The 24,159-nt window shown below is 32.9% G+C and overlaps 2 protein-coding genes and 1 non-coding gene across 3 annotated transcripts; all 3 read left to right on the plus strand.

The window, feature by feature from the left end:
- The first annotated feature begins 1,106 nt into the window (after positions 1–1,106).
- TRNAQ-CUG (transfer RNA glutamine (anticodon CUG)) lies at positions 1,107–1,178 on the plus strand. The gene has a single exon. It is a non-coding gene; the product is annotated as a tRNA-Gln (tRNA).
- Positions 1,179–8,256: 7,078 nt separating this feature from the next.
- On the plus strand, positions 8,257–9,558 carry LOC143570653 (putative F-box/FBD/LRR-repeat protein At1g78760). The gene has a single exon (XM_077056254.1). The coding sequence runs from the start codon at positions 8,257–8,259 to the stop codon at positions 9,556–9,558; it is 1,302 nt and encodes a 433-aa protein (XP_076912369.1).
- An 8,221-nt stretch (positions 9,559–17,779) lies between these two features.
- On the plus strand, positions 17,780–23,722 carry LOC143570654 (uncharacterized). Its single transcript, XM_077056255.1, has 3 exons — positions 17,780–19,301; positions 20,005–20,741; positions 23,324–23,722. Exons 1-3 carry the CDS (start codon positions 17,780–17,782, stop codon positions 23,720–23,722), a joined length of 2,658 nt encoding a protein of 885 aa, XP_076912370.1.
- The last annotated feature ends 437 nt before the right edge of the window (positions 23,723–24,159 follow it).

Consider the following 24,159-nt stretch of genomic DNA (forward strand, 5'->3'; position numbering starts at 1 on the left):
TGGGCTACGCCACCTTTTTTTATAATTTTTCAGCAATTAAAACATTTAATTAATTTCAATTTTACTATACACATATAATTTAGTCTTGCATAACAATACAATACAATGAAGAGTCCATGTTTTTAGTTTTGAGTAGTGATACAATGTCGCTTCTTTATTCTAATTGCATTTTAGATGTTTTTTCTTAATCATAAAGGCTCAAATTAGCCAAAGTGTAGGTGTGAAATACCAAGCTGACGTCAAAATCGTTACCAACATTTTGCTTTTGTTTGGTGCAGTTCTAGTTTCTAGCGGTTTGGTTTTAATTTATAACAGTATAAAATTATTATTAACGTGTTGACCTAAAATGTAAAATCCATCAAAAGTTAACCACGAACATCCGTAATACCATGTAACTAAAACAATAAAGAAACTGGAGTTTCTCAAACAAAACAATAACCTATTCATTTAATCTAACACTGCCGGGAAAAAAAGATTTGTCCAAGTTCATGTATTTAAGTGGGTAGGCATTTTTGAATTAAGTGAGAATCCATCCAATCATTTTGATGAATAATTTCGCTAAAGGTAACACGCTAACACATCATAAAAAAACTACATACTTTTTAACATTTTTTAAAAAGCAGAACATTTTATTTTCACATTAAAATCCATCTAAGTATTAAATTTAAACAAAACTTTAAAAACTTTTTATTAAAACAACTTGGAACCAATACATTTGGTTGTTTTGCTTAAATGCTACTTACGGGACTCATTTTTTATTTATTATAGTTCTTTAAAACAATTTGAATATTCCGGTTTTTAACTGCTTTTGAAAAATCCATATATTTTATTCAAATTTAGAATGTAAAGGGCATTTAACATTCAAAAAAGTTGTTTAGAAAATTTTGTTAGATAAAATAAAAATTATTTTGTTTTTTTATGATACTTACCCTTTTATAAAAGCATATAATAAAATTAAATATCCAAATTTGATATTAATGAGCCGAAATAATATATTAAGTATCAGTTAGTTTAAAAGGGTACCCAGTGCTTTTCTTTCAGAGCCTTTGACCGGTTCACATATAAGTTTACATTAGTACCCAAACAATTATGTTTTAACATAACATGGTCCTATGGTCTAGTGGTTAGGATAATGGACTCTGAATCCAGTAACCCGAGTTTAAATCTCGGTAGGATCTTAGCTTTTTAATCATTTTTTTATCAAGTTTTTTTGTTTAAACAGTTTGTTTGTGTCAATTCAGGAGTTCATCATGATTCCAATCAAGATTTCCAGTCGCAAACACCATCAAAATTCAACACATGTAGGGCTTATTTATATATCAAAGTTCGAGTCGACAAGTTTTCACAATTTATATATCAAGTATATTACTGGTTTAATATGTGTTAATTGCGGCATGTATAATATGATACTTATGTTAACTTATTACTTATATAAAATCACATATAATACCATTAAAAAATGTCATTCAACCGAGCCACGATCTTACTCGAGTTGTGTATAAGCCAAACACGAGTTCAGCTTCAGGAGTTCATCATGATTCCAATCAAGATTTCCAGTCGCAAACACCATCAGAATTCAACACATGTAGGGCTTATTTATATATCAAAGTTCGAGTCAATAAGTTTTCACAATTTATATATCAAGTATATTACTGGTTTGATATGTGTTAATTGCGACATGTATAATATGATACTTATGTTAACTTATTACTTATATAAAATAACATATAATACCACTAAAAATGTCATTCAACCGAGCCACGATCTTACTCGAGTTGTGTATAAGCCAAACACGAGTTCAGCTTCCAACTCAGACCGAAGCATACAAGCTGAGCCAACTCAACTAGTACTGTTATGAGCTCAAACTAATGTTAGTAAACAAAATATATATCACCTTATAATTTCTTGTTATGTTTAGGGTCAATTATCTAATCATGTAAAAAAAATTATCTAATCATGTAAAAAAAATGTAACATATTTTGCCCTTGACATCACAGTTGACTACATCTTAGTCAAACTGCCAATTGTTGGATATTTTAGTGTTATTGGATTAACTTGTCGATGGAGGAAATAAAGTTATGAGATTAAACGAGTTAGGTGACGCGGGAGTGCAGGCTTGTTTAACAATAATGTTATTTGGGCTTTGTTATTTGGTTTTATACTTGGGCTTAAGTGTAATATCAAATGGGCTTTTAATTGTTTATTTGGGCTCATAAGGGAAATGGATTTAGATTATATTAAACCATGTTTTGCATTCCCTGGATTATTATATAACTTCATCTTCATCGACACACGGACAGACGAGAGAACGACTGTTACTTGGTTCTCTCTGGATCTTAATCACGAACAATCAAAATCCAATTCCATCAACAGAAATCTCTGTCTTATCCGATAAATATTGCGTGTAACCCACAAATAGGTTTATCTGAAAGTGATTCACGATTTAGAGATTAATCCAGGCAATTGTTAAAGAAACCAAGATTGAAATCAAGATTACGGGTTTGTATCATTGATCGAATTCATCATCCAGGTACGCAATTATACAACAAAGATAAACCTATTAGGGTTTGATTAGGTTGTTCAACGGTTTTGTGAAATCAGTTTTATTAAAAACTAGATAACAATCGGGTATGCCAAATATTATGAGATATAGACCAATGTCATGTGTTTTGTTATAATAAAATTATAGATAAGAAAAGTGCTTTTAAAAAAAATCGTCTGCTTCGAAATATGAAATTAATTGTTTTGGTATTTTGTATTTGGAAAATATGATTATCTACGCACAATTTGTAATGCTTAAAATTATGAAAATTTCAAACATTAATTAATATTTGGAAAACTCACTAAACGGGTTTGATTTGTTGAATTTTTAATTCATGTTTTTTCAAAATACTCAACAGTGGGTTACATTAGTTTTGGTGATTAAATATATGCATAAAATTGGCATGTTATAGTAATTGGGTACTTTTGGCATTATATCAAAAACTAGAGTTTTAATTAGGGGGCAATTAATGGCTATGCACATGAAGAAAATATGTGAGATCCTTGTATACGGTTCCAGTATAGTCATGAAAATTAATTATAGTTATTGACTTTTGGATCGAAATTTGATTCTTGTTATAAATTTGAAAGTCATCACATAATCAGTGGTGTTTTGCATTTGAATGTAATTCAAATATGTATACATTAATTGAAAAGTCATCACATGTTTTGGAATTGCTTCTGAAAAGAGGACAACGCTTTTGTGAAAGGAGGAATAATATAACTCTTGTGAGAATCAAATTGGTTATGATATTGGGATCATGATCATGAATTCAATCAAAAGGTAGTGAATACATTAAAGAACTTGACGTGGCTTCAATAAAAGTTTATGATTATGAAAATTAAAATTATTTTTATATGCTAATTTAAAATCAAAGGATTTTGTGACTGTGTTCAATTGGCACTTGGAAAAAGTCTCATATGGTTTCATATAATGATATTTTAAAATTAAAAACCAATTTTTGATGAATGTTGATAACCCTGCATATGCTTCTAAAATTCTCTTGGGGATTCTCAAACAGAGACACATTGGTTTTGTTTCCTGTTAATTCAAAATGGGACAAGGTTTATTGTTTACTTGATTCTGATTACATTGAAACTATATGGTTTGTTTTGAACTGGATATTGGTTCAAGTTCGAACGGAGGAAAACGATTAGAGAAGAAACAAGATAAGAAGTTAAGATGCTTCTATATGCAAAATTTGAATATTGTGAAACCCAGAAGTGGCTTAATCTTTGGTTAATATGGTTGAATTTGGTAAGATATCTGGGAAATCTAAGTAGTTCATAGGAAATAAACGTAAGTTTAACCCGGGCATCTCAAGAAAGACTTTCGAGTGAAGGCTACGAGTCCGTTAGAGGTATACAAGTCAGGAAACCCTTTGGGGCATGAAATAAACAAAACCCGGGTTTTGGGTTAGTTATTGGACTTAAAGAGGTCAATGGTTTTAAAAATAATTCGGTGAAGAATTATATGTGGTTTATTTCTTATTCCTATTATATACAGGAGGACATGTTTGCATAGTGGATAGACTCGAGTGATACGAGTCATGTATGCAAGGATCCGAAAAGCTTTGAAGAATTTAAACCGGTCGAAGGCTTGTATTTGCTTGTGGAAAACATCTGTTTTGAATTATGTGCTGCATGCTTTAGTGATTAAAGAACCTCTTATCTGTGTTGTTTTAAATAATATATGGTTTTAAACATACTATTGAGTCGGATAAGTTTATCTTTATCTCGACATGAATCTTTTGAATTTGGATATTCGTGTTATTCAAATTTTACTTCAGTTTTAGAAGTATTCTGATACAAGTTATATAACTAAGTGGATGCGTATTCTCTAGTTAGGGGAGGTTTCATTTCTTAGGTAATTAAGGAATGGATTTGCATCATTTGACAATGGAATGTGAGTTTCTAGCATTTGCAGCAACAGATAAAAGTGGTTGAATGGCTAAGAAACTGTTATTATGAAATTCTATTGTGGTCAAACCGATATCACCAAAATCTATCAAGTGGGATAGTGTTGACAAAAGGTAATAGTCAGATGTATAATGGAAAGTCTAGACGGTTATATATTATATGTAGCATGATTCATGAGCTCATCATGTAAGATGTGATATCTGTTGAGTTTGTAATTTATGAGTATAATTTGGCTGATGATCTAACTAAAGAGTTAGGAAGAGATCTCGTGAACATATCAGTCATGGGGATGGGTTTAAAGTCCATTTTAATATCTTATGTCAAGACACCCAATTCCCGTCTAATACAACGTTAGATGCTAAATTCAATGTGGCAAGCTTGTCATAACGATATTGGAACACATTAATATAATCATCCCAAGGTATGTGTTCGGACCGCAAGATAAAGTAGGTTGAAGTATAGCTTCTTAATAGTTCATTGATAAATTGCAGTGCGGGTGCGAGAATAATGAACTACCTATAAGAATATGAAGTTTAGCCGCTTCAAGAAGCTTTGGACTTGAGCTTTGATATATTCTTTGAAGGATTAGGACACAGGCTAGTAAAATATAGTGTCAAGTGGAATTTGGATTTGAAACGCATATGTATTTACCTACAAGTATTAAAAATGGATAACTTGGGTTCAATCCATAGCGACACCCAATATATTCTAATATTTGTAACGTGTAAATACTAAGATGAAAATTCAATCCATAGGACATTTTTATTTATGCATAGTGTTTGTGTTTATGTGAGGATGATTAAGTTAATCATGAATATCACTAAAATGGGGGAGGATTGTTGGATATTTTAGTGTTATTGCATTAACTTGTCGATGGAGGAAATAATGTTACGAGATTAAACGAGTTAGGTGACGCGGGAGTGCAGGCTTGTTTAACAATAATGTTATTTGGGCTTTGTTATTTGGTTTTATACTTGGGCTTAAGTGTAATATCAAATGGGCTTTTAATTATTTATCTGGGCTCATAAGGGAAATGGATTTAGATTATATTAAACCATGTTTTGCATTCCCTGGATTATTATATAACTTCATCTTCATTGACACACGTACAGAAGAGAGAACGACGGTTACTTGGTTCTCTCTGAATCTTCATCAAGAATAATCAAAATCCAATTCCATCAACAGAAATCTCTGTCTTATCCGATAAATCATTGCGTGTAACCCGTAAATAGGTTTATCTGAAAGTGATTCACGATTCAGAGATTAATCCAGGCAATTGTTAAAGAAACCAAGATTGAAATCAAGATTACAGGTTTGTATCATTGATCGAATTCATCATCCAGGTACGCAATTATACAACACCAAATCACTCCTTCAACTTTTACCAAAGTTCCTTGCAGCTCAAATTGGTAAACATCTGGCTTTTATGCAGCAAAAGATCACAAACTGCTATGACATTAGATTTACAATTCGCTTCAATGCATACCCGTGCAGTTTGACAATATGATCTGTTGACTATTTCTTAGTCAAACTGCACAAACTTTGTGCACAAAGCTGAACCCATATACAAACATTGATGCATAAACTCCAATTACGCACCTAGCCCAAATCAAATTGAGGTCACAAATGAATCCGAATATGATGTCATTTAAGTCATATAATATCATAATTCAAACAAGACTTTAACATCCGAACTATACACAAAATTTCAAAATCCGAAACTCGCAATTTAACCAAATTCAATAAACCCAAGAATAATTTAATCCGAATGTAGAACAGTTTTGTTATATGGTTATATTTCCGACGTTGAAAAGTGAAAACCCAAAGAACCCGAACCGATGAACTTGAAACCCAACTAAATAACCCGAAAAACACCCCTAGTTATCGATTTGATCTAGGGGTGGCAATCTTGACCCAAACCATTTCAAATTGTCAATTTGGGTTGTTTTTAAAATTAAATGGGTTGGTTTAGGTTAGAGATTTTAACTAAATGGGTCAATCGAAATTTCATCTTGTTATTTTCGGGTCAAAATGGGTCGACATATTGAAAGAAATGGGCCGATGTGGGTTAGTTTGTTAAGGAAATGTGGCAGGTTTCGGATCGGAACGGGTTTCGGCACGAGACAGTTTTCGGCACGAAAGGGGTTTGAGATTGGAACGGGTTTGGTTCAGGTATCAAGCCAACACGAGTTTTCACACAGGACGGGCTGGGTTTTGGTTACTTTTTGGTCGGTTCCATGCTCGTTTTTGGTTTTTTGTTTCATTTTTGTAGTTTCGTTTTTGTTCGGTTACAATTTTTTAGTCTTGTTTTGATCGATTTTTTTTTATTTCGATTGATTTGGTTCAGTTTTAGGCCTTTGGCTCTTTGTTTCATTTCCGTCGTTTTTTTGGTTTCGGTTCGATTTCTCGGTAGTTTTTTTTATGAAACGAGGACAACGGTGAAAACATTTTAATTTTTTAATTTTAATTTTTTAATAATAAAACATTTTAATGCTTTTATTATTATTTTTGAATATTTTTTTGAAGGGTTTTTGATCTTAATGAAACTCCTAAAAAATAATAAAAAAAGTTTAACTCAAAGTATAAATAAAAAACAAAAAATCTAAAAATACCAAAATATTTCCGCCGCTATTCTCGTTCATCAAAAAAAAAAAAAAAAAAAAAACTTAAACCCGTTCTGACTCGTTCCGACCCTAACCTATTCTGACCCAAACCAAAACAACCCTTTTTTTAGTTGACCCGTTCTGACCCATACCCGTTTCGAACCATGACATGTTCGACCCAACCCAACTCATTTGCCACCTCTAATTTGATCAATGCTAATTCTCATTTATCATTTTGGGACTTACTGCGTACTCATTTTTGTATTTTTTTTTTAATTATTTTTTATCATTTTTACTTATTCAAATATTCTTTGTGACTATCTATAAAGTAATAAAAACACATAGATCTAAAAATATGTGGTCTATAAATTTATTCGATGCAAGCGATAACAAACTGAGAAATTCATTTAATGTTTTGAATTTTGAAAAGATTTTGCTACTTTATAATTTTAATGATTAACATAGTATAACAAGAATAAACTGGTAAGATATTAATTACTTACCTAATATACAACTCAGCAAATATGGTAACTTTAATATATTTATCTAAAATTTAAAATTTAAATCTTGATCATCACCGACTATAAACCCCTATATGTATAGATATATATTGGGGGCGCCCAAGGGGCATTAAACCATAGCGGGGCGGGCTTCGAAGCCACGTTTTCTACGAGGCAATGACGTGGCACCGTGGAGGGGCTTCGAAGCCCCCCACCATAGCGGATAGTCTAAGGGGTAACTTGGTTAAAAGACTGAGTGACTCAAAGTGAAGGGAAAAGTCGACGTCAAGGGGTTAAGCGGGCTAAATTTCAAAATAAGGTCTCCTTTCATCACTGGACATAAAAAATACTTTACTTAAAAGCTAAACGAATATCCTTCTAAATTTGAATTAAAATCAAATCACGGTTTATTTCTTCAAATTTCTCTCTACACCATTCTACTTCTTTTAGAGTTTTAGGAATGTTAAGAAGCAAATATTAAATTTCAAAATATTATGAAATTTGAAAATATTTGGTTATTTTATAATTTACGTATAAAAAATAAACAACGGTAATAATAATATTATATATGGTAAGCATGTAAATAAACCGTCAAGCAAATCTCCAGTCGATGTTGATTTAAAATTTTAACCTTGATCATCAAACCCCTATCTATATAAGACTTGTGATCACCTGATTCCATAATTACAACAATGGCGATCAAACGACTGCCTAAACAACAGCCCGAAACCCAGATGATGAAACCCCTCAAAAGATTTCGTCTTGAAGATGATGAAGAACAGCAACCACCAAACGCAGCAACAACAATGGCGGACCGGCTTTCCACATTACCCGAAGACCTGCAGCTTCGTATCCTCTCTTCTCTTGACACCAAACACGCCTTTCAAACCTCGTTGCTGTCCAAAGCATGGTCTTCTAAGTGGACTCATCTTCCTGTTCTCAACTTCGACTCCTATAGTTTTCACAAAAAAGTCGGTGATTTCGATAAGTTTGTTTACAGGGCGTTATCGGTCCCTCGATCGGCCCAGTTGGTTAGAATAAACTTCATCAGACGTGATGCAGTATGCAGCGCCAAGATGTTAAAGAAGGTTTTCGACTACGCGTTTAAGCAACGTGTTGAAGAACTCGACGTTAGTATTAAAGAGACTAGAAAAGAGACGGGTTGGCCGATGATCATGTCACATACTTCGTGTGATTCGTTAAAAAGTATGAAACTCCAAAGCTACACATACATCGCTTGTTCGTATTTGGGACCGAGATCCGGATCTTTCAAGAATCTGGCCAGTTTACATCTCCGAAAGGCTATTATTACGGATCTTGATCCGTTCTCTGGGTTTCCCGCGTTGAAGAAGTTGAAATTGGTGTTTTGTCAACTTCAAACAGACGACAACACTTTGAACGTACACGCCCCGCATCTTTCGGAGCTAACAATCTCGTACTACGAAGTCTATTCTGATCATTTAGCCAACCTTCGATGTAATGTCGCGACTCTGAACCTTAAATATTTTGAGTTTCGGGGAAGTGAGTTTCCGCGGTTTGAAATTACACGCGGTCGTCCGGTTATTGACACGGTGATTATAGAGTACAGCGGGTATTGCAAAATACCGCAACATAAGAAATTGTTTGATGATCTGATGATATTCTTTAATGTTTTACGTCATGTGAAGTCGCTTACGGTTTACTCGTCTGTTGTTCAAATCCTCTCGTCGTTTCCAGATGAGTTGGCGAATCCACGTTTGCCGTTTCGGGACTTGAAGAGTTTGAAGGTGGATTTGAGTTTTTTCTATAGACAGAAGTTGTTTGAAGGCAATTGCATATCGTTGAGTGAAGCGTTAAGACATGTTTCACATGTGAAGGGTTACTTGCTACAGAAGTCACCCGATGCCAAGTACACCATGATAGATCCTTATGCTCCGCTAAAGGCACGACCCAGATGCTCAAACTCAGATGAATGCACTTGCGGGATGTATAATACGAAATTCAAAATTGATTGAACTAGTACTAGAGATATTGAGTTGTAAAATCTATGAATCTTAATTGCACTTTAGTGGAAGCTATATCTTTTTAACTAGTATTATTATTTGTGCTACGTTATTGTTATATGATATCTAGTTTTTTTCTTTATGCAAATTTATAGTCAAAGTCAACAATTTTGACCTTGTCTATCATCCATCTGATTAGTTTAAAGCAGTTTAAAGCAAAGTGGTCTTATGAGGTTAGGACCGGATCTGAGCAAACCATTTTGGTCTCCACAATCATTCTTCTCTGATTCTAACATCGTGCCCGAGTATTTCTAGATTCATTGCTCGTACCGTTCAGTTTTTCATCCGGTTTCCTTTCCGTTCAGTTTGTTGTAATTAATATTAACTAGTATTTAGTCCGCCGCAATTTGGAAAAAAGATACAATTTTATCTTGTGATAACACAGTCACAAACTTATCACCAATTTGCTTTGAGCAAATAAACTTTGAACAATCAAATCTGATTGAGGTAACTCAAATCCCGGCTTCGCTTACGCGATTTTCACTTCTGATTGGTTCCAACCATCCCCAACACTATCACCATAGTCAGATTCCCAGAACTAAGGCTAATTTTGACAACAAAATTCATTTTATAGCATTTGTGCTAATATTAATGAAAAAAGCATTTGCCATACACCAAGTTAGCTACATGACCACCATATGGGCATGATAGCATATATCCCCTTTCATGTCCTTACAAATGTCAATACACACATCAATGGCATCACAATGTTTTTCATATAAATCTTCTTGCAGATGTACAGATTTCAATATCTTGGGATCAAAGTACACTTGTGTTGATGATAAACAGTATGTACTTCACCTAGCTATATTTTTAATATATTTGAAAAGATAAGGAGTTTACTTGCAAGAAATTATATCAGCATTTCGCAACTCAATAAACGTGAAAGGATTTCTTATTTTCTTCACAGTTTGGTCGTTACTTGGCATCTGCCCAACAGTATGGAAAAAAAAAAACTTGATTCTTAACATGAATTACATACTTGCTTCCAGCTACCAATAGCGAACATACCAAAATAATATTGGTCACAAAAGAATGCAATTACGATGAGGTTTTACCTGAATGTGAAAAACGCAAGAAGAATGCTAGCAATAGGCAACCAACTTTCATTAGTTGCGGTGACAAATTTGACCTGTGATTATAGAAATAATAGTTTGTATATGTTAGTAAAATATAATTCCTTTTGAAAGATACCAAGTTTCACATGAAATGAGTTTTAGAGTGTTTGATTTGTATTAGAGTTTGGCAAAAGTGTTTACTTGCCAAGGGCTTTGGGTCTTATCGACGTGTCTTTTAAGGATTCATGAGTTGCTAACTTGAAGTAGCAGGTTGGTATGTTGGCATTGCTGAGAGGTGTGAGGACCGTCTTTCTTCCTATCCAAAGCGAAGCATTGTGGTTCACAACCTTGTTTACCCTTCTTGCATTAAAAGGTAAATAGTTGTCAACGGTATAGCATGCTTGTACCTTGAGGATGTCATCAAACTATCAAAGTATTCTTGTTGAATCAAGTCTGCTATGACTTCAATGCCATCACACTGCACCAAATAATTTAATTCAGATTAACGAATATAGGGATTTTGGAAGTGTCGTGTAAACATTGTATACCGACAACAGAATAGAAAACTCACATGAGCCTACAAACAGGTAGCAGAGGTCTTTTTGGACTTTTGGAATCCGTTTCTTTATAATCCTTCTCTGTATTGGCAGGGGGTTTGACCGTGGTTTTCTTTTGGAATCCCTTTGAGTTTTATGAACTCGAAAGAACCCAACGTAACGATTTTCTTTTCGAATTTATTTTTGCACATATGTAATATATGTAGGTTACATATACGTAAAAAAAATTACAGAATTTTTTATGCACCGAGTCGACTTTTTACACATGTATAACGGACGTAAAAGTTAGTGTAATCATTTACATCTTTATTTTCTCTCATACTTTGACTTTTTATTCAGATTTAATCTCAACCATATATATTCCAATCCATTCAATTAAATGTGTGGCCAATAATTGAGTTCTTAAGTTCTTAAAACTCAACATGGTTCTCAAAATATCCCTCCCCTATATAGGTATATATATAGGGGATGATTCATGCGAGAAATGATTTTAGAGTGAGAAATGCGAGAAACAGATCTGAACCATTGATGGTGTTTAATCAATGGTGTACAATACAAATGACATAATAGTGTTTAGTTAGACATGATTGTAACATGTTTTTAATTCAAAAGGGTATAAATGTATTTAGTGTTTTAGCATCATTAAACCAAACTTCAACCTCTCCATCCGTTACCATCATTTATGCCTTAATTAATTAAATCGTAACCACAATTATCTTTTAATTATGAGCTCTTATTCAAGAAATTTTCAATCTTTAAGACATTCAACCATGCGCTACATTATAAGTAATAGTTTTTGTGGTGGAATTTTAATCAATTTTTAACCTCATCTCAGTTATTATACCTACACATATAAAACCTACATACATACATACCAACGTACATACATACAAATAAACATACGTACGTATCTACACATACGACATACATACATACAAACGTACATACATACATGCGTTCGGCTTTTGGATCAATCTACTTAGTACTTAGCGGAATATCACACTAAGGAACCTAGATCTCGGATCTTGTTTATGTATTTGGTTATTTCGGCTTTTGCTTGAGATGAGAGTTAGAGGGATAAGATGAGAATTTTTCAAAAGCTTGTTGTGTCTCATGCACATGCTTTCTATTTATAGGGAAGTATGGCATGTCACTTTTATATTTAAATGGCTTAATGGGCTTTGTTTACAAAGGCCTCAGGCCCAATACATTGATAATGATCAAAGACAAGTTTAACAAAACATAAATAATACAAAAGACTAATAAAATACCAAATGTGGCCCAACAGTGTCGTACTCCAAACAAAGGAATGTGTATAACAAAAGAAGTCACACATACAATCTTTAAAGCACTATGTACAACAAAAGAAGCCACACATACAGTGTATAATTAATGTTGAAAATTAATAAAGAAAGTTGAAATTAGTAAAGAAAGTTGAAAATTAATACAGTGTATAATTAATGTTAAGTTACAAATGATAATACATTTATTTTTATTTTTTAATTTGATTTAATCTTCAAACAATTCATAAAACAAAACCATCATACTCGTACTATATATATATATTAACCATCATAAAAACAAATAGCTACATAAATCATAATATTAACCTGCACATACAAAAACTAGTTCATGTTAACATACACAAATCACAATATTAACCTACATATACAAATTTACATCATGTTATAGCCTACCCATTTGTATCTACCTACACAAATCACAATATTAACCTACACAAACAAAATTTGTTCATAATATCACATACAATTAATAGTATTAACCTAAACTTGTAAAATATTCGCAATGTAGGGACACATCATGTTTTTTTTTATAATTTTAATTATTTTATAATTTATCTTTTATGTGTAGGCAAAGACGAGTTATGTGTAGATGAATATTATTTATACGTAGGTGAAAATAAAATGAACTAGCAAGATGTGTAAGTGAATAAGAGTTATGTGTAGGTAAATATTAGTTATGCGTTGGTGAAAATAAAAGAAACAAAATTAGTGTAGGAGAAAATAATTTGTATTGGTAAATACAAGTTACATTTTGATAAAAATAAAACTAACTAACAATTTGTATGTATAATTGAATATAAGCTATGCGTAGATTATTATGTTACTTGTGTAGGTGATCAATTTATTACAATTCACCTACATATACAATTTTTTTTATATATAGGTAAAAGATAATTCAAATAAATCTTATGAAACCGTTAATGTAAAAAAAATTCTCTCGATGATATTACATTAAAACTATTCTAGAGAGATGTTTATGTAAAAGCTAATTTATTTTTTCTAAAATTTGTAACTTTCTACGAGAATTAACATGGAGAATATTTTAAGAGTAATTAGGTGATTAATGCTTTGAACAAATCTAAAATAATCAATGGTTGAGATCGGTTTCTCGTTATAATATCACTTCCCGCATGAATCATCCCATATATATATATATATATATATATATATATATATCATCCCATATATATATGGTAAGGATCCTAAAAGAACCCTTTGTAAATTGAGAACTTTGAGAACCATTTTGGACCACTAAAAAAAACCTCTAAAAGACATTTAAAATATTATAAAACAAAAATTTTAAAAAAGTAAAAAAAAAACCCCAAAATTCTTATATATTAATTCCGGTTTCATAAAAAAAGACTCAAAAAATAAAAATTTAATTAATTTGTATTATACATTTACACATGCGTATATATAGTTTTATTTAATCTCTATTTACGTAATATACACATATGTACATTATCATTTATCTTAAATTATACATATATGTATAAAAAAACATGTTTGTACATATTATACATATATGTATAATTTTGCTAAAACAAGATTTTTTTATGAAACCGGAATGAAATATAAGAATTTTGGTTTTTTTATTATTTTTTGTTTTATGATTTTTTTTAATTTTGGGTTTTTTTTCTCGATATAAGAAAAGTAGTTCTCATAGTTCTCAATTCCCAAAAAATTCTCACATGATCCTTATTCTATATATATATATAGCCCTAACTTAAATATAATATATACATAATTTAAATGAAATTTTAGTTTATGAGCATTTTACCCTATCAAATATATGATTTTTTAACCTGTCACATTCTCCATAATTATAATTATTTATAGAAAAGAAAGGTGATGTAAATATTTCACAAAATGATATATGTAATCGATAAATAAGATCATATTCAAGCCAATGTTAGTGACCATTTTACCCTTGTAAGTTGAACAAGCGACTGCCGTAGATTTTCAAAACGAGCCAGATAAAACCTTCCAAATGTCAAGTTCAACCAATAAAATCCTAAAATTTGGTTTATTATGTAGAAAAATATACTTTATAAAAAACTATCTTTTATCCCCTGTATTACGTAGTTGTTTTATAATTTTTGTTTTCAATATTTATATATATATTTTTTGGATTTTAATTTTATTTATTGTAAAAAAAGTTAATAATATACTTAGGGTTTGATGATAAAAGAATTTCACAAATAAATGAGATGTTGTATCCCGTTTAAAAGCTATCTGGGTTTGGTGAGACACATGACTCGCTTATTTTTTTTAATATAAAATTGTTTCTTAATTATAATAATATGTATTTTTTTTTTAAAAAATCGGATATTAAAATTTATAGTATCTCCATATTTTATAGGATTTTCACATCAATTAGTTGGTGGGATTAACTTTTAATTTAATGAGATGTTATAACCTGTTTAATGGCTATCTAGGTTTGGTGAGACCCATACCTGTGAATTTGGGTCAAATGTACGAGAAACCTCCATTTACAAATAAATTCATCTGGTGGCTTGAGAGAATGCAGGGAGAAGAGAGCTTTTAAAGGTTTTGGTTCATACGTAAATAGGTCAAAACTACCAGACTCTCTTATTTTCATTAGGGTCGGTTCCCAGGTCATGAGAATACCATTAAATGGGTCCAGTTTGGATCAAGTTTTGCGGGTCTAATCCATTTGCTTCTTACATGAACTAGGCAAGACCCGAACCTATAATACCTGGTTATTTACAATAGGGTTGTTTCGCATGTCCCGATAATTCTGACCTGTTTGATAACCCTTACCTATTTCTACATGACCTTAATTGTTTAGAAAATCATGACCTTAATTGTTTAGAAAATCAAGTTTCGCAATGGATGGAAGTTTCGATAGAAAAACAAGACGGGTGAATAAAGATTGTTCAATTTATCTTTTTAATACAAAATACTAGCTTTTAGTTTGCGTGTCACGCCGCATTTATTTAGGGTTTTGTTTTCAATTATTTTACAATTAATTGTTTTAATTTAATATATTATTAGAAAGTTTTTTGTATTCATTCGAAATTTATATATTTGGACCTATTTTGATCAATTTATGTTTGTTTATGTTCGTTGATTATGTTCAAATAAAACATTATATGAATAATCTACTTAATGTTTTATAATTTAAAAATAATTATATTTATAGATCTTGGTGTCAGAATATTATTATTCGTGAATCGTTGGACGTCTAAAAATAAAAATAGCTTTTGAGGCCATGTGGTTAAAAACCGCGTCTAAAACTAGTTTTTATACTAGTGGTGCCATACCTTGCTTTTGTTGAGAAAATTTAATCTTTCAGCATGCTACATACAAGTGTAATAATTATGTCAGCTTAATTAATACATCGTTATTGTTCCGTTAGGTTAATTATACAGTTAATTTAATGATTTCAAACAATAGATAATTAACAACACACATAACCATAGTAAACAAAAACTGATTAATTGTTTAGCCTCCAATTACAAAATAAACTCAAAATGACTGTTTATCCCGCAATATTCCAGGATATATTGTTTTTGCATATACGGTTTATACATGCTTCAGTTCGTGAATATTAAGATATAGCTAGAAACCATTAATCGAATGCATTTTAGAGGGTTTTTAAACACAAGAAACAACTAAGAAATACTTGAAAAACTAATGCTCGTTTTGGCTTTGGTTCTGATCAGCCTGCTCGTTTTGGTTTTCGTTCTGATCAACCTGCTCGTTTTGGTTCTGATCAACAGGAGGGTGCTCATCTTCAGTAACCTTCATCCTTCCAGTTTTATAGATTTTACAGAGAACATAATCATCAAGCTGCAATAAAAACATGATCAAAGTTTCAATCATTTTTTAAATTAGGTGCACAAATCACTAAAGGGTCAAAAAAGGAAAGGATTTGAATTTTCAAATGAACCTTCATGTCATTAGCATCCAACCGCTGTCTTTCATAACCCTTGACAACATACTCTTGCATCAGCCAAACGGTTTTAGTCGTGTTTGGAGGGCGCCCTTCAAGATAAGCAAATGTGTTTTTGACACCAATAGTTTTGTCCCCATTGTCCTTGATAACCTTGTGACCGAGGCTCTCCAATAACCAGGACCCGCGTCTCGTCTAGGACACTTACCAGCGCTGTACCACCTCTCTCTCGATGAGAAAAAATACCATATGCCTTCGTTGGCTTCAGGGTAATTTGCTGTTTACAATATAGCATCTAATTAGATCATATTAAGGTAACAGATTATTCTGATAATCATATATAATTGCTGGAAACTCAAAATAAAACATATTATTCATTAACGAGAAAGATCAAACGTTCAAATTTAAAAAAGTTATGATTAGAAATACACCGAAAAAACTACATTATTATCCAGTGCGCGCAACAGCAGATGTTAGATTATCTGATCTGAAAATCAAGAAATAACAAGGGTTTTGTTGAAATTATATACTTCACATTAATTCAAAAGGCATTTAGATTAATGACGTTTATAGTTAAAAAGATATTACATCTCATCCCGGATCAAGTACATACAATTAATTAGGTCAAGATGTTTTCAGATATTGTTATTAGAGTAAGATATTTGCAATAGTAACTAGTTTTAACTTGTGCAATTAAGTAAGATGTGATTCATTTCTTTGAATCTAACAGTTAAGTTTTGATATGAAGTGGGTTTAGATTCAGAAATTCAGCAAACTTTTAGATTAAAAATTCTGATTAGAAATACAAAGAAAAATTACAATTTAGTGCAACTATTGCATGATTAGCAAATATGATCGGCATAATATTAACAACAAAATTGATCAACCGTCATAACTCTAAGTTTATAGTGCAATGTACATAAACGATCATTAATTATTGCAGATGAAAATCAAGAAACGGCATTAAGTGTTTCATATATTTTGCAAGAGGTTGCATCATCAGTTCTTCGTCTATTGGAATGAATCGATACCCAATTGGAAAGGAACCAAGGTAATCAGCGTTGGAGAATGACCATTATGGATGCATGGGATTCCCTGGATAAAGCATATCACGTGGGTTGTTAGTTTTTGCATATTAATAGGTCAAGTTTGTCTTTAGTCATTTCCTATTTTTTCTCCCTTGCAACCATTTGAGTTTGTTTATGTATTTATAGCCAATTAGTATTATAATAAAATCAAGCTTTTGGCTAATCTCTGCAAGTACCATTGATTATACTTATATCAATTGGTATCAGAGCAAATAATCAAATCTTCGTGAAGTAGAGGAGGTGATTGATGGCAGCCAATGAAGAACATATGAAGGTTCCGGTGTTTGATGGTCACTACGAACACGGGAGTGAGATGATGGAAAACTTGCTGCGCGCGAAAGGGTTAGGGAAGCTCATCGATCCGGAAATTAAAGAGCCAACAGTCGGCATTGTCGTGAGTGATGCACAGAAGAAGAAATTGGACGAGCTTAAAATGGTTGATTTACAAGTAAAACAATATCTCTATCAAGCAATTGATAGGGTAACGTTTGAGCAGATTCTTGATCGAACATCGTCCAAGGCAATATGGGAGCCGATGAAGAAGAGATTTGCTGGTAATGCGGGGGTGAAGAGATCTATGTTACAGAAGCTGAGGAGAGATTTCGAGATTCTGGAGATAAAAAATGGTGAAACCATGCCCGATTACTTTGGTAGGGTTTTAACCATTTCAAATCAAATGAGAAGCAACGGTGAAGAGATGACGGATACGAAGATTGTTGAGAAGATTCTCAGAACTTTGTCTGAGAAATACATGTATGTCGTGGTCTCCATTGAAGAATCGAACAATGTGGAAGAAATGACCTTTGAAGAGTTACAAAGTTCTCTCGTAGTTCATGAGCAAAAGTTCAAGAAGGTTGACAAAGAAGAAGAACATGCACTCAATATTGATGAAAATGAAGGATCAAGTGGCGGTCATGGTCGTGGAAGAGGAAGATTTGGTTCAAGAGGAAGAGGACGTGGTCGTGGTAGATCATCGTTTAACAAGGAGACCATCAAGTGCTATAGATGTCACAAACTTGGGAACTTCTCCTATGAGTGTCCGAGTACGGGGGAAAAGGAGGCTAATTACGCCGGGTTCAACGAAAATGAAGATGTTATGCTCATGGGTGAATCGGAGATAGAAGAACATGTATTAATGGCTCTTACCAGTGATGATGGAAGAAATTCTCTTTGGTTCTTGGATTTGGGATGCTCTAACCACATGTGTGGGATCAAAGAGAAGTTCGTAACCTTTGATCAAAGCTTCTCGACCACAGTAAGACTCAGAAATAATACTCAAATGAATGTAGGTGGGAAAGGAAATGTAAAGTTGAGGGTTGAAGGAACTACCTTCATAGTGCAAGATGTGTACTGTGTGGCGGAATTGAAGAATTCTTTTTTTAAGTGTTGGGCAACTTCAACAGAAGGGTCTCTCCTATTTGTGAGTAAGATGAGTACAAATAGAATATTTCCTATTTGTAAAGATGCTAATGGTGGACTCGTAGATCAGAGAATGGAAAGATGTAATTATATAAATGAAGAAAGCATGGGGAGGTTATGGCATGAAAGGTTAGGTCACATCAGTCAAACAAGCATGGGAACACTCCAACAAAAAGAAATGGTGAGAGGTCTACCATCTTTTGATGTTGAAAAGGCAGTGTGTAAGGATTGTTTAGTTGGAAAGCAAACAAGAGAGAATATACCAAAGAAAGGAAAATGGCATGCGGATGGTATTTTGGAGTTAGTACATTCAGACATTTGTGGGCCAATTACACCTCATTCAAACTCAGGTAAAAAGTATATGATAAGTTTTATAGATGATTTTAGTAGAAAGGGATGGGTTTACCTGTTGAATGAAAAATCTCAAGCTCTAGAAAGTTTTAAAGAGTTTAAAGCTAAAGTTGAAAAAGAAACGGGTTTGGTTATTAAGGTGCTTAGAACAGATTGAGGGGGGTGAATATCTATCTCTTGAATTTACCAAGTTTTGCAAAGAAAATGGTATAAAGAGACAGTTAACAAGGTACACTCCATAGCAAAATGGAGTGGCCGAGAGGAAGAATAGAACTGTCATCGGAATGATAATAACGCTTCTTGCTTCAAAACATATGCCAAAGGTTTTTTTGGGGAGAAGCCGCCATTTGGTGTTATGTTTTGAACAAACGTCCAAGTAAGGCTCTTTCTCATACTACTCCTGATGAAGCATGGTGTGGGAAAAAGCCTACCGTGGAACACTTACGAGTATGGGGTTGTTTGGCACGTGTTCATGTGCCGAAAGAAAGGAGAGTGAAACTTGATGATAGAAGTGTTCCGTGTATCTTAACCAGTTTGAGCGAAGAATTGAAGGGTTATAGGTTGATCAATCCGATTGATATGAAGGTAATAATGATGTTGTGTTTGAGGAGGATAAGGAATGGGATTAGAATAAAAAAGAAGAAAGAGTTGAAGATCACGTTGAAATTAGTTGGGGAAACTATACTTTTGATTCGGTTTAAGAGTTGGAAGATAGAGATGGTGATGAACCTAAGTGGGTCGAAGAAGAAATAGATGGCAGTGGTTCTAGTGAAGTACCGGTTCAAAGGGAGACAAGAGAAAGAAGGGCACCTAGATACTTGGATGATTATGTAGTTGAAAGTGGCGTTGATTCCGATGATGAAGAAGAAGAGGTGAATGTGATGGAAGTGATTAAACAAGATCCAATTTCTTTTTCTTTTGATGAGACTATCAAAATGGAAAAGTGGAAGAAGGCTATGGATGTTGAGATTGAAGCAATTGAAAGAAATGAAACTTGGTATCTTGTAGACTTGCCAAGATACGCAAAGTGTATAGGAGTGAAGTGGGTGTATAAAACAAAGTTGAATGAAAAGGGCGAAGTTGAGAAGTATAAGGCTCGGCTGGTAGCAAGTGGATATGGTCAAGAATATGGTATAGATTACATGGAGGTGTTTGCTCCGGTCGCAAGAATGGATACAATAAGGTTGATGATTGCTATTGCGGCTCAAAGAGGTTGGAAGCTATTTCAAATGGACGGCAAGTCGGCATTTTTGCATGGGAAATTGGAAGAAAATGTGTACGTTCAACAACCTCTTGGTTATGTGGTGAAGGGAAGTGAAAACAAAATATACAAGCTTGTCAAGGCTCTGTACGGTTTGAAACAAGCTCCTAGAGCTTGGTTCAATAGGATTGATGCTTATTTTGTGAATCAAGGTTTTGAGAAAAGTAAAGTTGAAAGTGTAAAAACTCGGGTTTTCCATGTACGAATTTTATATCTAATATCCGACCCGTTTTATGATTCGGGAAATTTATCACTAAAAAGTAGCACGTTTATCGAGGATTTATATACAAATTATATTTACTTAATATATATTTAACTTTCGAAAATGTGCATTTTTAGCCCAAATGTAAACTTTTACCCTCTATCGTTTCCACTTCAAAACTCCAAGGACTAAAATGCAAATTCTGCATATTATATTTATAATCCAATAAACCAGACTCGTATCCCATGATCCAAGGTCCGTTAACCCGTATACCGTGACCCGTTTATCTTACTTGATACGCAATCTTCGTTCTAAACTTGGTATTGAATCAAGTTTGTGATTATTATTACTATTATCGGCCTAACCGACTAAACCAATTAGGAAACAAGATCAAAACAAACGCATAATTTATTTATTCTATGAACCGACTAAACCCAAATTCGATTATATATTCTAGGCTTAACTATAAATCAATTATTCGCGCTTGCACGGCTCCAAGACCAGCGCAAACTGAAGCCCCATATTTAATTGAATTAACATCGTCTCGTTGAGCCTGTTCATCGTCATTCTTGGCCGGCACTGGTTGGTTCAATTAAGCCGTGGACAATCGACGAACTAGGTAATCAATTATATGTCCGAATTAGCCTCTGAATGCGTTACAAAAACCCTAAGTCAATTTAAACAAACGTTAAACGGATTGAGCGATTTCAAAGTTAGGGTTTATGAATCAAATTTGGTTTTGTTAATTCAGTATATATATAAACGTTTACGATCTTAAATCAACTGACACACCAGCGCAGTTGGCTGTTGTTTGTGTGTGTTCCAGTCTGGTCCGGCCATAGGCGCAGGTTCGAGTCCCGGTCGGTTGTATATTTTTGGTTTTTTTTTATTTTGATGGTTTTAACTGGTTTTAATTATTTATAATATATTATAATTAATATTAAATAAACAATATTTTATTCAAAGCGACATCAAAAAATAAGCGTTTCGTGTCAATTAGTTTCGTTACAAGTTTTTCATGTATATATATGTGTGTGTGTGTGTATATATATTATTAATAATAATAAACCAATAGTATTTTATTAAAACTCGAGACCAATATTCATGTTTTTGTTGTTAAAACGTCTTTATAAATTTGCTCATATTTATTTTATATATATATGTATTATTTTTAAAACAAAAATAGAATAAACGTATTAAACGTATTAAAAGTGTTAACTATATTTTACCATCAACTTTCGTTAAGATTTTCAAAATATAAATTTTGTGATAATTATATATTTAAGCGTTTATTATTATAGTAGGTCTCAACTTATATTTATTTAAACTAATTATTCGTAAACCCAATTTTTGTGACAAATAATGATTTTTATAATTAAATAATAACAATAATCCGTAAAGATCAATCGTTCATTCCATAACGTACCAATCATAGTTGTAACTCAATCCACATTTGAAATCCTAAATTCGTTATACGTATTATATCATTTATAAATCATTCATAATATTATATTATATAATTAGGATCCTTGTCGGTAATTCTCGAAGAGCGTGATTTCCACTTTCTTGACGTAAGCATTCCCGCTTGGCTTATTCAATCAGGTGAGTTTTATCATTCCCCTATTTTACTCAGTTTTTCTAAAACGTTTTGGAGACATATGCGTATATCATACTATATATACATACCTATACATATATATCAACAAATAGAAACGTATAATTGTGTGTGATTAATCAAATGTACTTGTTATGTGCTTACTTGTTTATGTGCAATCGTTTGACATATCCTCTTGGAGAGGGTTCTCATTATTGACCACCGCCCGATTTGCTTGGTAACGGTCTTATTCTCATTATTTGCTCATAGTTGATTTACCAGCGTCCGATTCACTTGGCAATGGTTTAATCGACAACTTATTTGCTCATGGTTTGATTTCATTACCGCATTTATTATGTTTTGCTTATTTATTATATTAACATTATTTTTGGTGTCAAAGATTGGTGATAAACTCACTCAACATGTTTGTTGACAAAACTCCATTTTCTACGCATATGCAGGTTGCTTGTATTGAAGACTGAAGTTGGACATGTAGACAAGACCTTAGAATAAAAACAAGAAAATATTATTTGAGTTACATTCATGTACTTATATTGTTTGTTGTAATTTGAATAATATGTGTATACTTTGAATAAAATAATTAATTAGATATTGTCACATTTTATGTATGATAGTATCTTCGAGCTGTGAGCAATCGGATCACGCCCCGGCATTTCCGCTTTAAGTTGGGGTGTGACAGAAAGCATGTTATTTATCAAGCGAGGGAAAAATGGTAAAGTTTTATATGTGAATATATATGTTGATGATCTTATATTCACATGAAATGTTGACGGTATGATGGAAGATTTTTGGTGTGCTATGATATGAAGAAAGAGTTCGAGATGACCGACTTGGGAAAGATGCGATATTTTTTGGGTATTGAAGTTTTTCAAACTACAGTCGGCATTCACTTTCTCAAAGAACGTATGCTGTGAAGATGTTAAGTCGGTTTGATATGTTACAGTGTAATGCCGTGAAGAACCCGATAGTTCCGGGAACAAAGTTGAAGAATGATGATTGTGAAAAGATTGATGTTACTTTGTTCAAGCAAATGGTGGGAAGCCTCATGTACATTACCAACACAAGGCCTGATCTGCAGTATGTGGTGAGTTTGATTAGTAGGTTTATGTCAAACCCTATGGTGGAACATTATGATGCAGCAAAAAGGGTTATTAGGTACATTCAAGGCACCTTAGACTTTGGAGTCTGGTACAAGAAAGGTGGAAAGGGTGAAATGAAGGCCTATGCTAATAGTGACTATGCAGGTGACGTTAATGATAGGAAAAGCACCTTGGGTTATGTGATTTTATGGGATGGAGCTGTTGTTACATGGTCGTCAAAGAAACAAAGTTACGGAAGCTGAGTACGTTGCCGCTGCTGCTTGTGCTTGTCAAGTAATCTGGCTTTGCGATGTTTTAAGTGAATTTGGAATCAAGATAGATGAAGCAACTAGTATTAAATGTGATAATACTTCGGCTATTAAGTTGTCTAAAAATCCAGTGTTTCATGGCAAATATAAGCATATTGGTGTTCGATACCATTTCCTTAGAGATTTGGTAAAAGATGGAATAATAAATTTGGAATATTGTGGAACCAAAGACCAGTTAGCTGATGCCCTTACAAAGCCACTACACAGAGAAGTACTCATCAATTGGGTGTGTGTCTCTCAAGGGTAAACAAGACATTAACCATGTCTAGTTTAAGGAAGGGTTTGTTGGAGAATGACCATTATGGATGCATGGGATTCCCTGGATAAAGCATATCACGTGGGTTGTTAGTTTTTGCATATTAATAGGTCAA

This window comes from Bidens hawaiensis, unplaced genomic scaffold (genome assembly GCF_021521415.1).
Source record: "Bidens hawaiensis isolate Kalapana, Puna unplaced genomic scaffold, B.hawaiensis_p1.1 tig00025014_1, whole genome shotgun sequence".
In the NCBI taxonomy this organism is placed as follows: Eukaryota; Viridiplantae; Streptophyta; class Magnoliopsida; order Asterales; family Asteraceae; genus Bidens; species Bidens hawaiensis.

What these genes read in the sequence shown, in the direction of transcription:
- LOC143570653 (XM_077056254.1), top strand. Translation starts at nt 8,257, where the DNA reads ATGGCGATCAAACGACTGCCTAAACAACAGCCCGAAACCCAGATGATG.
- LOC143570654 (XM_077056255.1), top strand. Translation starts at nt 17,780, where the DNA reads ATGGCAGCCAATGAAGAACATATGAAGGTTCCGGTGTTTGATGGTCAC. An exon ending in TACACCTCATTCAAACTCAG is followed by an intron (nt 19,302 to 20,004) that starts GTAAAAAGTATA and finishes ATTCGGTTTAAG; the next exon opens with AGTTGGAAGATAGAGATGGT. An exon ending in AGAAAAGTAAAGTTGAAAGT is followed by an intron (nt 20,742 to 23,323) that starts GTAAAAACTCGG and finishes GATATGTTACAG; the next exon opens with TGTAATGCCGTGAAGAACCC.